Genomic DNA, 13413 nt, shown 5'->3' on the forward strand with positions numbered 1-13413 from the left:
TTGTTTCCCGCACTTAGAACGGAGGGGGGAGGGGGAGAGCCTGTGGATGGGGAGCGGGAGAGGAGGGTGTGCCACACAATGGGAGGAGTCGAAGGGGAGGCAGGAGTGGCCGGGGTCAGCTGACTTGCGGAAGTGCAATGGGGGGAGTAAACCAGCTAGGATGGGTCCTAGCCGGTGGGTGGGGGGGGAATCGAGTTGGTGGCAGGGCCTGGTAGGTGGAGAGCACGGGCTTTTTTCCCGCGCCGGGGGGGGGGGGGGCAGCGAGGATTGTTTCCCGCACTTAGAACGGAGGGGGGAGGGGGAGAGGCTGTGGATGGGGAGCGGGAGAGGAGGGTGTGCCACACAATGGGAGGAGTCGAAGGGGAGGCAGGAGTGGCCGGGGTCAGCAGACTTGCGGAAGTGCAATGGGGGGAATAAACCAGCTAGGATGGGTCCTAGCCGGTGGGTTGGGGGGGGGGGAAATCGAGTTGCTGCTGCTCAGGTCAAGGAGGAGCTGGAGCGAGTGGGGTTGGGGGGGGGTGTCCAGACGGGGGTATGCCGCTGTGGGGAACGGGCCGGGTGCGGGTGCGCGGCTGGCCGAGGAGGGGTCATGGCTAGTCGGCGGGGGAGGGGGGCGGGTAGCCCCCTGATCCGGCTGATCTGGAATGTAAGGGGACTGAATGGGCCGGTTAAATGGGCCCACGTGTTCGCGCACCTGAAGGGGCTCAAGGCGGATGTGGTTATGCTCCAGGAGACACACCTGAAGGTGGCAGACCAGGTAAGACTGAGGACAGGGTGGGTAGGTCAGTTGTTTCACTGGGGGCTAGATGCCAAAAATCGAGGGGTGGCGATCTTGGTGGGAAAGAAGGTGTCATTCGAGGCGTCGAGCATTGTGGCAGATAATGGCGGTAGGTACATAATGGTAAGTTGCAGGGAGAGAGGGTGATACTGGTCAATGTGTATGCTCCGAACTGGGACGATGTTGGGTCGGATCCCAGACTTGGAAGTGGGGGGCCTGATAATGGGGGGAGACTTTAACAAGGTGTTGGGATCCGGCACTGGATCGCTCCAGGTCTAGGACGGGTAGGAAGCCAGCGGCGGCTAGAGTATTGAGGGGATTTATGGGCCAAATGAGAGGGGTGGACCCTTGGAGATTTGCAAGGCCGGGGGTGAGGGAATTTTCATTCTTCTCACATGTCCATAAGGCTTATTCTCGAATCGACTTTTTCACTTTGAGCAGGACGCTGATAGCGAGAGTAGAGGATACACAGTACTCGGCGATAGCCATTTCGGATCATGCCCTGCATTGGGTGGACTTAGAGCTGGGGGAGGAGAGGGACCAGCACCCGTTGTGGCGCTTGGTGGTGGGGCTGTTGGCGGACGAGGAGGTGAGCGAGCTGGTCCGAGGAAGTATAGAGAGGTACTTGGAGACCAACGACAACGGGGAGGTCCGAGTGGGCATGGTATGGGAGGCACTGAAGACGGTGGTGAGGGGAGAGCTGATCTCCATTAGGGCCCACAAGGAGCGGAGGGAGCGGGGGGAGAGGGAGAGGCTGGTGGGGGAGATGGTGAGGGTAGACAGGAGGTATGCGGAAGAGCCTGAGGAAGGATTGTTGAGGAAGAGGCGCAGCCTCCAGGCCGAATTCGACCTGGTGACCACCAGGAAGGCGGAGGTGCAGTGGAGGAAGGCCCAGGGGGCGGTCTACGAGTATGGGGAAAAGGCAAGCCAGATGCTGGCGCATCAGCTTCAGAAGCGGGACGCAGCTAGGGAGATCGGGGGAGTTACGGACAGGGGAGGGAGCATGGTTGGCATCAATGGGGTCTTCAGGGACTTCTACAAGGAATTGTACCGATCCGAGCCCCCACGGGAGGAGGGAGGGATGGGCCATTTCCTGGACCAATTGAGGTTTCCAAAGGTGGAAGAGGGACTGGTGGCGAGATTGGGGGCCCTGATTGGGCTGGAGGAGCTGATCAAAGGGATAGGAAGCATGCAGGCGGGGAAGGCACCGGGGCCGGACGGTTTCCCGGTCGAGTTCTATAAAAAATATATGGACCTGTTGGGCCCGCTGTTAGTTAGGACCTTTAATGAGGCAAGGGAGGGGGGGGCTTTACCCCCGGCGATGCCCCGGGCACTGATCGCCTTGATCCTGAAGCGGGACAAGGATCCCCTGCAATGTGGGTTTTACAGACCGATTTCCTTGCTAAATGTAGATGCCAAGGTGCTGGCGAAGGTCTTAGCCACGAGGATTGAGGATTGTGTGCCGCAGATCATCCATGAAGACCAGACGGGGTTTGTGAAGGGGAGACAGTTGAACGCGAATGTGCGGAGGCTTTTGAACGTTATCATGATGCCGGCGAGGGATGGGGAGGCGGAGATAGTGGTGGCGATGGACGCTGAGAAAGCCTTCGATAGGGTAGAGTGGGGGTACCTGTGGGAGGTGCTGAAGAGGTTCGGGTTTGGGGAGGGGTTTGTCAGGTGGGTTAGGCTGTTGTATGAGGTCCCGTGGCGAGTGTGGCCACAAATAGGAGGAGGTCCGAGTACTTTTGGTTGCACCGAGGGACGAGACAGGGGTCCCCCCAGCTCTTCGCACTGGCGATTGAACCCCTGGCTATGGCACTGAGAGAGTCGAGGAACTGGAGGGGGTTGGTGCGGGGTGGGGAGGAGCATAGGGTGTCGCTTTATGCGGACGACCTGCTGCTGTATGTGGTGGATCCGGTGGGAGGAATGCCAGAGGTGATGAGGATCCTTAGGGAATTTGGGGACTTTTCGGGGTACAAGCTCAATATGGGGAAGAGCGAGCTGTTCGTAGTTCAGCTAAGGGACCAGGAGAGGGGGATTGGCGAGCTCCCACTAAAAAGGGTGGAGAGGAGCTTTAGATATTTGGGGGTCCAGGTGGCCAGGAGCTGGGGGGCCCTGCATAGGCTTAACTTTACACGGCTGGTGAAGCAAATGGAGGAGGAGTTCAAGAGGTGGGACGCATTGCCGCTGTCCTTGGCGGGTAGGGTGCAGTCAAAATGACGGTGCTCCCAAGGTTTTTGTTCCTGGTCTAGTGCCTCCCCGTGTTTATCCTGAAGGCTTTTTTCAGGCGGGTTAACAGGAGTATAATGGGGTTTGTGTGGGTGCGAGGGACTCCGAGGGTGAGAAGGGTGTTCCTGGAGCGGAGTAGAGATAGGGGGGGGGGCTGGCGCTGCCCAACCTCTGTGGGTACTACTGGGCCGCCAATGCGACAATGGTGCGCAAGTGGGTGATGGAGGGGGAGGGGGCTGCATGGAAGAGACTGGAGACGGCGTCCTGTGTGGGTACGAGTCTGGGGGCGCTGGCAACGGCGCTGCTGCCGCTCCCTCCAAGGAGGTATACCACGAGCCCGGTGGCGGCCAAGGAGCCGGGAGTGGAGGAGGAGAAAGAGGCCGGAATTTTGGCCTTTGCGTCCCTGGTAGCCCGGCGAAGGACTTTCCTTCAGTGGAAAGATGCGAGGCCCCCAAGCGTGGAATTCTGGATCAGCGATATGGCAGGGTTCATTAAATTGGAGAGGGTGAAATTCGCCTCGAGAGGGGAGTTCTTTAGGCGGTGGCAACCGTTCTTAGACTTCCTGGCAGAACCATAGACATTGGTCAATGGCAGCAGCAGCTTTGTGGGGGGGGGGGGGTTTACTTTATTTTTGTTTATGTTATTTACACTGGAGGGTCTGAGGGGGTGTATACACCTGTTGTGTTAGGTCGGGGTGTTAATGTTAATTTATTATTTATGTACGGGGGGGGGGGGGGGGGAGAAAGAGGGTTTGGGGGGTTGCTTTTTTAGATTGTGTTTTGTACTTAACTCTGTTGGGTTCTTTTTTCTTTCTCATTTTGTTATTGATATTTTATGAAAACCTTCAATAAAAATTATTTTATTTTTTTTTAAAAAGAGAAAGGAATCATTGGCAATCTAGTTGTGCGAGACAGCTTGGGGGATGAGCGACCATAATGAGACAGAATTTTTAATCAAGATGGAGAATGACGCAGTTGATTCTGAGACTCGGGTCCTGAATCTCAATAAAGGAAACTATGATGATATATGAGGCGCAGTTAGCTATGCTGAATTGGGCAATATTACTTAAAGGGATGACAGTGGAGAGCCAATGACAAACATTCAAGGAGCACATGGTGATCTGCAACAATTGTTTATTCTTGTCAGGCTTAAAAGTAAAACTGGATAGGTGGTCAAACCACAGCTTACAAAGGAAATTAGAGATAGTATGAGGTCCAAGGAAGAGGCATAGAAAACAACAGACCCGAGGACTGGGGACAGTTTAGAATTCAAAGGAGGACCAAGGGATTAATTGAGAAGGGGAAAATAGAGTACGAGTGTAAGCTTGCGGGAAACATAAAAATCTGACTGTAAATGTTTCTAGAGGTGTGTGAAGAGAAAAAGATTAGTCAGTAACAGGGGAATTTATAATGGCGAATAAAATAAATGGCTGGCCAACTAAATACATACTTCAAATGTATACTTCACAGTATATATTAATGTTCTGTCTTCACAAAGGTGGACACAAATAACATAGTAGGAATGTTGGGGAACACAGGGTTTGAGAGAGGGAGGACTGAAGGTTATTAGAGAAATGGTATTGGGGAAATTGATGAGATTGAAGGCCGATAAATCACCAGGACCTGATAATCTACATCCCAGAGTACTTAAATGGCTCTAGAAATAGTGGTTATCTTCCAAGATTCTATAGACTCTGGAACAGTTCCTACAGATTAATGTAACTCCACTATTTAAAGGAGAAGGTAGAGAGAAAACGGAATTATAGGCCAGCAAGCCTGGCTTGAGGTTGGGAAAATTCTAGAATGCATTATCGAGGATTTTATAACAGAAATCTTGGAAAAAACATGGCAGGATCAGACAAAGTTAGCATGGATTTATGAAAGGGAAATCATGCTTGACAAATTTACTGGAATTCTTAAAGGATCATCATAGGATTTACAGTGCAGAAGGAGGCCATTCGGCCCATTGAGTCTACACCAGTCCCTGAAACAGCACCATACCTAAGCCAACACCTCCACCCTATCCCCATAACCCAGCAAACCCACCTAACTTTTGGACACTTCCGGGCAATTTAGCGCGACCAATCCACCTAACCCGCACATGTTTGAACTGTGGGAGGAAACGGGAGCGCCCATCGGAAAACCATGCAGGCATGGGGAGAATGTACAGACACTCTGCACAGTCAGTGATCCAAGCCGGTTATCGAACCCGGGTCCCTGGTTCTGTGAAGCAACAGTGCTAACCAGTGTGCTACCATGCCAGATGTATCTAGTAGAATTGATAAAAGGGGAGCCAGTGGAAGTGGTTTAATTGGATTTTCAGAAGGCTTTCGACAAAGTCCTACATAAGGGATCAGCGTGTAAAATGAAAGCACATGGGATATGGGGTAGTGGTATTGAGATGGATAGAAAACCAGTTGACAGACAGGAAACAGAGTAGGAACAAATGGTACTTCTTCCAAATGGCAGGCAGTGACTAGTGGGGTACCGCAGGTATAAGTGCTGGCACCCCAGCTATTCACAGTATATATTAATGATTTAGATGAGGGAACAAAATGTAATATCTTCAAATTTTCAGATGACCCAAAGCTGGGTGAGAGGGTGAGCTGTGAAAAGAATGAAGAGATCTCACAATATGATTTGGGAAAGTTGAGTGAGCAGGCAAATGAATAACAGATGCCATATAATGTGGTTAAATGTTGAAGTTATCCACTTTGGTAGCAAAAACAGGAAGGCAGATTATTTTCTGAATGGACATAAATTAGGAGACAGGTATGTGCAACAAGACCTGAATGTCCTCATACACCTGCCGCTGAAGGTAAGCATGCAGGTGTAACAGGTGGTAATGGGGGCAAATGTTGTCCTTCAGAGCGAGAGGATTAGAGTACAGGAGCAGGCATGACTTACTGCAATTATACAGGGCCTTTGGCCTTGGTGAGGCCACACCTGGAATATGGTGTGCAGTTCTCATCTCCTTACCCGAGGAAGGATGTTCTTGCTATAGAGGGAGTGCAGAGAAGGTTTACCAGACTGAATCCTGGGATGGCGGGACTGATGTATGAGAAGAGATGGCGTCAATCAGTATTGTATTCGTTGGAGTTCAGAAGAAGAATGTTCCAGATGGTGGGGTGTCCAGAATCAGGGGTCACAGTCTGAGGACACGGGTTGGGTCATTTAGAGCTGAGATGAGGAGAAATGTCTTCACCTAAAATGGTCGGTCTGTGGAATTCGCTATCACAGAAAGCAGTTGAGGCCAAAACACTGTTTTCAAGAAGCAGTTAGATATAGCACTTGGGAAGAATGGGATTAAAGGATTTTTTTTTGTGGTGGGGGGGGAAAGAGAGAGAAAATCAGGCAATTGAGTTGGATGATCAGCCATGATCATGATGAATAACGGAGCAGGCTCGAAGGGCCGAAATAGCCTCCCCGCTCCTATTTTGTATGTTTCTCTGTGGATCACTTTCCAATGGAGTAAAGTACAAGGGCTTAGGCGAGTTTATGATGAATTGTATAAATGTATGTCTGTCCAATCAAAATTCCTATCTATGCATATCATTCAAAAAATATATGTGGCAATTATCAGTTCTCATTTTGGACGAAATATATGACAAACCCAAGCCCAAAGTGAGATGGTGCCAATTGCACCATCACTATGCCCCAAGGCTGGCCAGGCACTAGGCACATACTAAGTGACTATGAAATCAATAGAGGGTTATGGACAGTAAATTTTCTACACTGCAATTACTTTTGTCACGTGGACACAGCACTTCCTCTGAACAACCAGATGGAATCCAGTTCAATTAACAAATTAATCTTGCAGCTGCAAACATCTCCCTGCAGAATGCATTCATGTCTCTTTTGACCTTCCCCCTTTGGGACACACCATGCCATGCTGTAGCTGAACACATCCAGTCTGGCATTACCTGTCCAGCATCTGTTTTTTCACTGCACCATTTCCCAAGGTCTATTATGCATCGTTCTTGCAAAGCAGGCTCCAACTTCACATCCAAGGCTCGTTGATGAAGAATTCGCTGAATCTCTGCTCGGCAGTCTCTGGATAACTGAATGGGGGGGAAAAAAATGTTCCAGTTAGTTTGCTTGGTCATTTTCAAACAATATTTTATACTGACGCAGCAAATAAACAGCTTATCCAGCCCAATAAACCTACGTGGTTATGATACACACAAGCCTCCACATCCATTAAAACTCATCTCAAGATATCCTCCTAGAATCATAGAATCTACAGTGCAGATGGAGGCCATTCATCCCATCAAGTCTGCACTGGCACTTGGAAAGAGCACCCCCACTTAAGCCCACACTTCCACCCCATCCCCATAGCCCAGTAACCCCACCTAACCTTTTGGACACTAAGGGTAATTTATCATGGCCAATCCACCTAACCGGCATATCTTTGGGCTGTGGGAGGAAACTGGAGCACCTGGAGGAAATCCACGGGGAGAACGTGCAATTCGGCAGACATTGATCCAAGCCGGAATCAAACCTGGGTCCCTGGAGCTGTGAAGCAACTGTGCTAACCACTGAGCTACGGTGCCGCCCATTTGTGCCTCATGTACTTAGCTAGGTTTCATTTATGTACATCAATGCTATTCACGTCACCCACTCAATCAATCTCCGCATTGGTCATACAGTAAAAGATTAGCAGGATTTGTATAAACATGATTTTGATCAGTTACACAATACATTAAAAATCTGATTCCTGAAAAGGACATTAATAATTCAAAGCACTAAGGCACAACCACACAAGTTAGCATTATGATAATAGTACTTACTTTAAATGTACACAAAGTGCATAATAACAAACATAATCCTCAAAATGAAACCTCGGCATTGATTCTTCACAAGCGCACTTTACAAATCCCAGCCAAGAGCTGAGGGACTTGACCATTACAAGTGAAACACATGGATTTGTGTTATAAAATGAAAGGGATACCATCTAAATTTGATAGCCATTAAACATATTTACTCCAAAACAAGAGCCAGATTTCAATTAAGGCAAGGAGCTGAGGACAGTTTCCACATGTAGTAGGTTCCAAGAAAGAAGCGAACAGGGAATGTGGCGACTAGGGGTTTTTCACAGTAACTTCATTTGAAGCCGACTTGTGACAATAAGCGATTTTCATTTTTCATTAGGCGCATTAAAATACTGAAAGAATACACAGGGGGCAGTACAGACACTGCAGCACATTTGTTCATTGCCCTTATGTACTCGAGGAGAATTGCACTGTATCCACGTAGAGGTTCCTGAAGTCTTCAGGGGAGGCAGTGGCATAATAGTATTGTCACTGAACTAGCAATCCAGACAGCGTCATGCTCTGGGGAGCTGGTTTAGAACCCTGCCTTAGCAGATGATGAAATTTGAATGCAACAAAATCTGCAGTTAAACCATTGTCGATTGTTATAAAACCCCATCTGATTCACTCATGTCCCTGACGGAAGGAAATCTGTCGTCCTTACCTGGTCTGACCTACATGTGACTCCAGATCCACAGCAATGAGGCTGACTCTTAAATGCCCTCAGGGATGGACAATAAACGCTTGCCCAGCCATGAACAAATTTAGAAAGCTGCCATCAGTATAGAGGAGCAGATTCAAGGCACTGCTCGACAACAATAAACTTAGTGGCCCAAACACATATCATTGTGTAAGCACTCATTGATTTCTAGAAGGTATAATCATCTGGAACTTGCTTACTGAAGGCCACATGAAAAAGCATCTGAGCATTATAGCAGCGCTTTAATATATTGAAAGGTTTCATGTTCACAGTGCTGGAGGGCCTGCCACTGGCAAGCACTGTGCCATTTTGCAGCATTTATTGTTGGACATAGCTTTAACCTATCGAGTTCTGGAAGGGTCATGTCACACTGGAATGCATCATTTTCCATCACCAATCACCTCTCCAAGCTGTAGGCACAAATCTACAAAGAACATCATGTGTGGGAAATCAGATAATTACCACAGTAATTTAAAAATACAGCTCCTAATAAAAAGCAGCTTTGTGTTGCTTGTAACAGTTTTGTTTACGATGGTATTTATCTGAAACAGAGGCAACCACCAATATATCTCATTTTGCGATCACACTGCATTATGGGGAGACAGTGACGTGGCGGTAGCATCACCGGACAATTCAGAGTAATTCTCTAGGGACAGGGGCCCAAATCCCACAACAGTAGCTGATGGAATTTAAATTCACTTAATAAACCTGGAAGTAAGCGCGAGTCTCACTAATGTTGACCATGAAATCATTGTTGTAAAAACATATCTGGTTTGCTAATATCCTTTAGGGAAGGAAACCTGACTCCAGACCATAGCAATGTGGTTTATTCTCAAATGCCTTCTGAAATGGTCGAGCAAGCTGCTCAGTTATATCAAACAATTACAGAGCCTAAAAAAAATGAATGAAACCTGACAGATCACCTGGCATCAACCTAGGCACTGAATACGACACTGCCAAATCCAGCCCTGCAAATTTCTTCTTACTAAAATCTCAGGGCTTTGTCAAAATTGGGATAGATTAGTCAAGCAACAACTCAGTCATACTTGCTGAATCATTCCGTACAATGTCCAAGACATCGCCATTACCAACCTTGGGTGTGTCCTGTTCCACCCACGGGACAGAGCCAGCAGAGGTGCCAATACATTTCTATGTTGCCTTAGGAGTCCTCAAGATTGAGTCCAGACCTCATGAAGTCGGATGGCATCAGGTCAAACAAAGGCAAGGAAACATTCTTCTGATTACCAGCTACAGCCCTCCCTCAGTTGGTGAATCAGTACTCCATATTGAACACCAGTTGGAAGAGCACGGAGGGTGGCAAAGGCACAAAATATACGCTGGCAAGGACTTGGTAGTAACACAACTGACCAAGCCCCAAAAAACATAGCTGCTAGTCTAGGTCTTTGAGAGGTGGTGAGGGAATGAACAAAAGGGAAAAGCCCGTCCTCCCCAATCTACCTGCCACAGCAGTAGCGACCCTTGACAGTACTGGCAGGAATGATCAAGTCCTGTACAAGTGAATTTCAATCTTCACACTTAAGATACCCTTCATCATGTTGCGTGGTACGACCACCATGCAAAATGGATGGATTTCAAACAAATCTAACAACTGGTATCTATAAGGCACTGAGAGCCACCAGCAGCAGCAGAATTTTATTCAATCATAATATGCAATCCTATAACCCAGTATATCTCCCACTCTATCTTTACCATCATGCGGAGGATGAACCCTTGTTCAAACAAGAGTGCAGGAGGACTTGGCAGGAGCAGCACCAGGCATACCTAAAAATGTCAATCTGGTGAAGCTACAACATAGGACTACTCACATGCCAAACAGCGCAAGCAACATGCAATATACAGAGCTAAGCGATCCCACAACCAATAAATCAGATCTACGCTGTGCAGTCCTGCCACATCCAGTGGTGGTGGACAATTATACTAACCAGCGGAATCTCCATAAGTATCCTCATGCTCAATGATGGGGGTACCAGTAGAGACAAGGCTGAGGCATTTGCAATTAGCTTCAGCAAGAAGTGCCAAGCGGATGATCCATCTCGGTCTCCTCCTGAGATCACAGCATCACCAGTCGCCAGTTTTCAGCCAGCGTGATCAATAAATGACTGAGGCACTGAATACTACAACAGCTAAGAGCCCTGTGGCTTGTGCTCCAGAACTAGCCACACGACTAGCAAAGTTGTTCCAGTAAAGCTACAACACTGGCATCTACCCGACAACGTGGACATTTCCCAGGTTATGCGGTCAACAAAAAGCAGGACAAATCCAACTTGACCAATTACCACACCATCGGTCTACTCTCGATCATTAAAGTAATGGACGGTATTGTTGACAGTGCTCTAAGGCAGTACTTACTCAGCAAGAACACATTCACTCACATTCAGGTTCTGCCAGGGCCACTCAGCTCCTGACCTCATTACAGCCGATCCAAACATGAACAAAGAGTTGAACTCAAGAGGTGAGGTGAAAGCAGCTTGCCGTTGAAATCACTGTGGTGTTTGACCAAAATGAAGGGGCCCTAACGAAGCTAAACTCAAGAGGAATCAGGAGGAAAACTCTCCACTGTTTTTTTTTTAAATGTGCAAACCCCACACAGATAGTGACCCAGAGCCGGGATCGAACCTGCGACCTCGGCGCCGTGAGGCAGCAGTGCTAACCACTGCGCCACCCTGGTTTGAGTCATCCCCAGTACAAAGGAAGCTCGTTGCGGTTCTTCAACACCAATCAAATTAGCCCTGGGACATGGCTGCAAGAGCTCCTCGTCCCAATCATCTCCAGCTTTTTTCATCAATTACATTCCTCTCCATCAGAAAGTCAGGAGTGAGGATATTCACTGATGATTTCACAATGTTCAACATCATTTGTGACTCCTCAGTTACTGAAGACGTCTGTGCGCAAATGCAGCAAGACCAGGTCAATATTCAGGGTTGGGATGATAAGTGGCAAGTAACATTCACACCACAAAGTGCCAGCAATGAGCATCTTCAACAAAAGAGAATCTAACCATCTCCCCTTGATATGCAATGGCATTCTCATTGCTGAATCCCCCATTATCACCATCCTGGTGGGGTTACCAGGAAATTGAACTGGACCAACCTTACAAATATTGTGCCTACAAAACAGGTTCGAGGCTGGGAATTCTGCTGGCTCCCCAAAGCCTAACACCATCCAGGAAAAGCAGCCCACTTGATTGGCACCACGTTTACCATTCACTCCCTCCACCATTGATGCACAAGTGCAACAGTGTGTACAATCTAACAGATGCACTGCAGCAACTCACCAAGGCTCCTTCAACAGCACCTTCCAAACCCCTGACTTCCACCACTGAGGACAAAGGCCGCAGATGTACGAGAACACCACCATCCGAGAGTTCCTCTCCACGCCACATCTTAACTTGTAAATTCCTTCACCGTCAATGGGTCAAAATCCTAAAACTCCTTTCCTGTACCACTGTAGGTGTACCTACACCACATTGACTGCATTGGTTCAAGAGGCAGCTCACCGTCACCACCACCACCTTCTCCAGGGCAATTAGGAATGGCCAATAAATGCTGGCCTAGGTAGCAACACCTACATCCCATAAACGAACAAAAATGTAAGCCTAGTGCATTAACTGGCACTTCAGACCACACCCAGGACTTCCGCGTCAACACCTACCCAAAAAGCAGAACGTCACTAACCCCTTGAAAGTTCATCAACTGAAATTAGGATAGAATGAAAACAACAAGTGTTAACGGGTGAATTTGTTGGTGGAGAAACCTTTTCACAGTCAGAAGGGCAGGGCTGAGCATTTCAATTAAAGTGACTTAAATTTCAAAGACAAAAACTCAGCATCACAATGAGGGAGGTCAGTGCCACCTCAGCCAGATGCTGAAATACTATTTAGCTTTTTAGAGCTTGGCAGGATCAGTTGGTTCATGAAAAGTGGGTCCTTTAGACGCTAATCATCTATGCTCATTTACACCAATTATCTTATGAGAGCTTTCACAACCCTTTGAAATTATGATACTCTTTTTGGAAATTACATCTGGATAACCCGCAACCAAGCTCAGCTGTGATGCCAATCCATGTGCAGACTCTCTCAAATGAAATGACCCCGGGTTGCAGGCACTGTCAGCATAATTGGGTGTGTGAGGGCCGCATGGAAAATTTGCTGAATTGATATCCCCTTCAAAACAATAAAAATATGCTTAATGTCATACAGAAATGTATGATCTGACATTCTCACCCTGCGTCCTTGTTCTTCTGTACGATAAGCATGACGATATAGACAAGAAAACACTGCTCCAGGGGGCAGCATCTCACTTGTTTGATTCCAACCCTGAGTGTGGCAAAGCCTGGAAGCATCACCCTGACACTTGCGATAAAGAACCGGATCCAGCCTGAGGATGGGAGCCAGAAGGCATTGTTAAAAACTGCGACAATTCTATTTTATAATAGAGATTCCAAATAAAGTTACCATCCACCTTTACCAGCACTTGGCTCATTTATCTAAAGTCAAATTCATAACCAGAATACTTTTGCATCATATAGAACTTTTAACATGCAGTGAACATGCAATGTATGAAGAGTCTGTTGTAGCATTTCACTGAAATCTCAGTGGCAACATTATCCTGAGGAGTGACTTAAACACACATTTTACAAGGGTGAGAATTAGCACCTGGTTTGTGTAATTTATTGAAATTAAGAATTATATTATTCTTCAAACAATGTCACCTTATCATTCCACCCCATTAGTTCTTGCCATTTTCAGCACAAGTCAGCACCTTGAGATACGCATGGAAAACTGGTGGAAGCTCATTCCTCTCATGACCTTGAATACTGTCACACTAAAACAGACAACATTATCCAGCTGTCATTATAACCCTGTCTCCATGTTCC

At 47.6% G+C, this 13413-nt stretch overlaps 1 protein-coding gene across 3 annotated transcripts in view; it reads right to left on the bottom strand.

The window, feature by feature from the left end:
• The window catches only part of LOC140430793 (Golgi apparatus protein 1-like), a 200069-nt gene that overhangs the window by 40890 nt on the left and 145766 nt on the right, over positions 1–13413 (bottom strand). For all 3 annotated transcript variants that reach the window (XM_072518489.1, XM_072518490.1, XM_072518488.1), the window contains exons 11-12: positions 12761–12914; positions 6930–7067 (exon numbers count right to left, since the gene is read on the bottom strand). In XM_072518489.1, the coding sequence (XP_072374590.1) occupies positions 6930–7067; positions 12761–12914 (292 nt within the window). The remainder of the gene's footprint in view (positions 1–6929; positions 7068–12760; positions 12915–13413) is intronic.

Source organism: Scyliorhinus torazame, chromosome 10 (assembly GCF_047496885.1).
Source record: "Scyliorhinus torazame isolate Kashiwa2021f chromosome 10, sScyTor2.1, whole genome shotgun sequence".
NCBI lineage: Eukaryota > Metazoa > Chordata > Chondrichthyes > Carcharhiniformes > Scyliorhinidae > Scyliorhinus > Scyliorhinus torazame.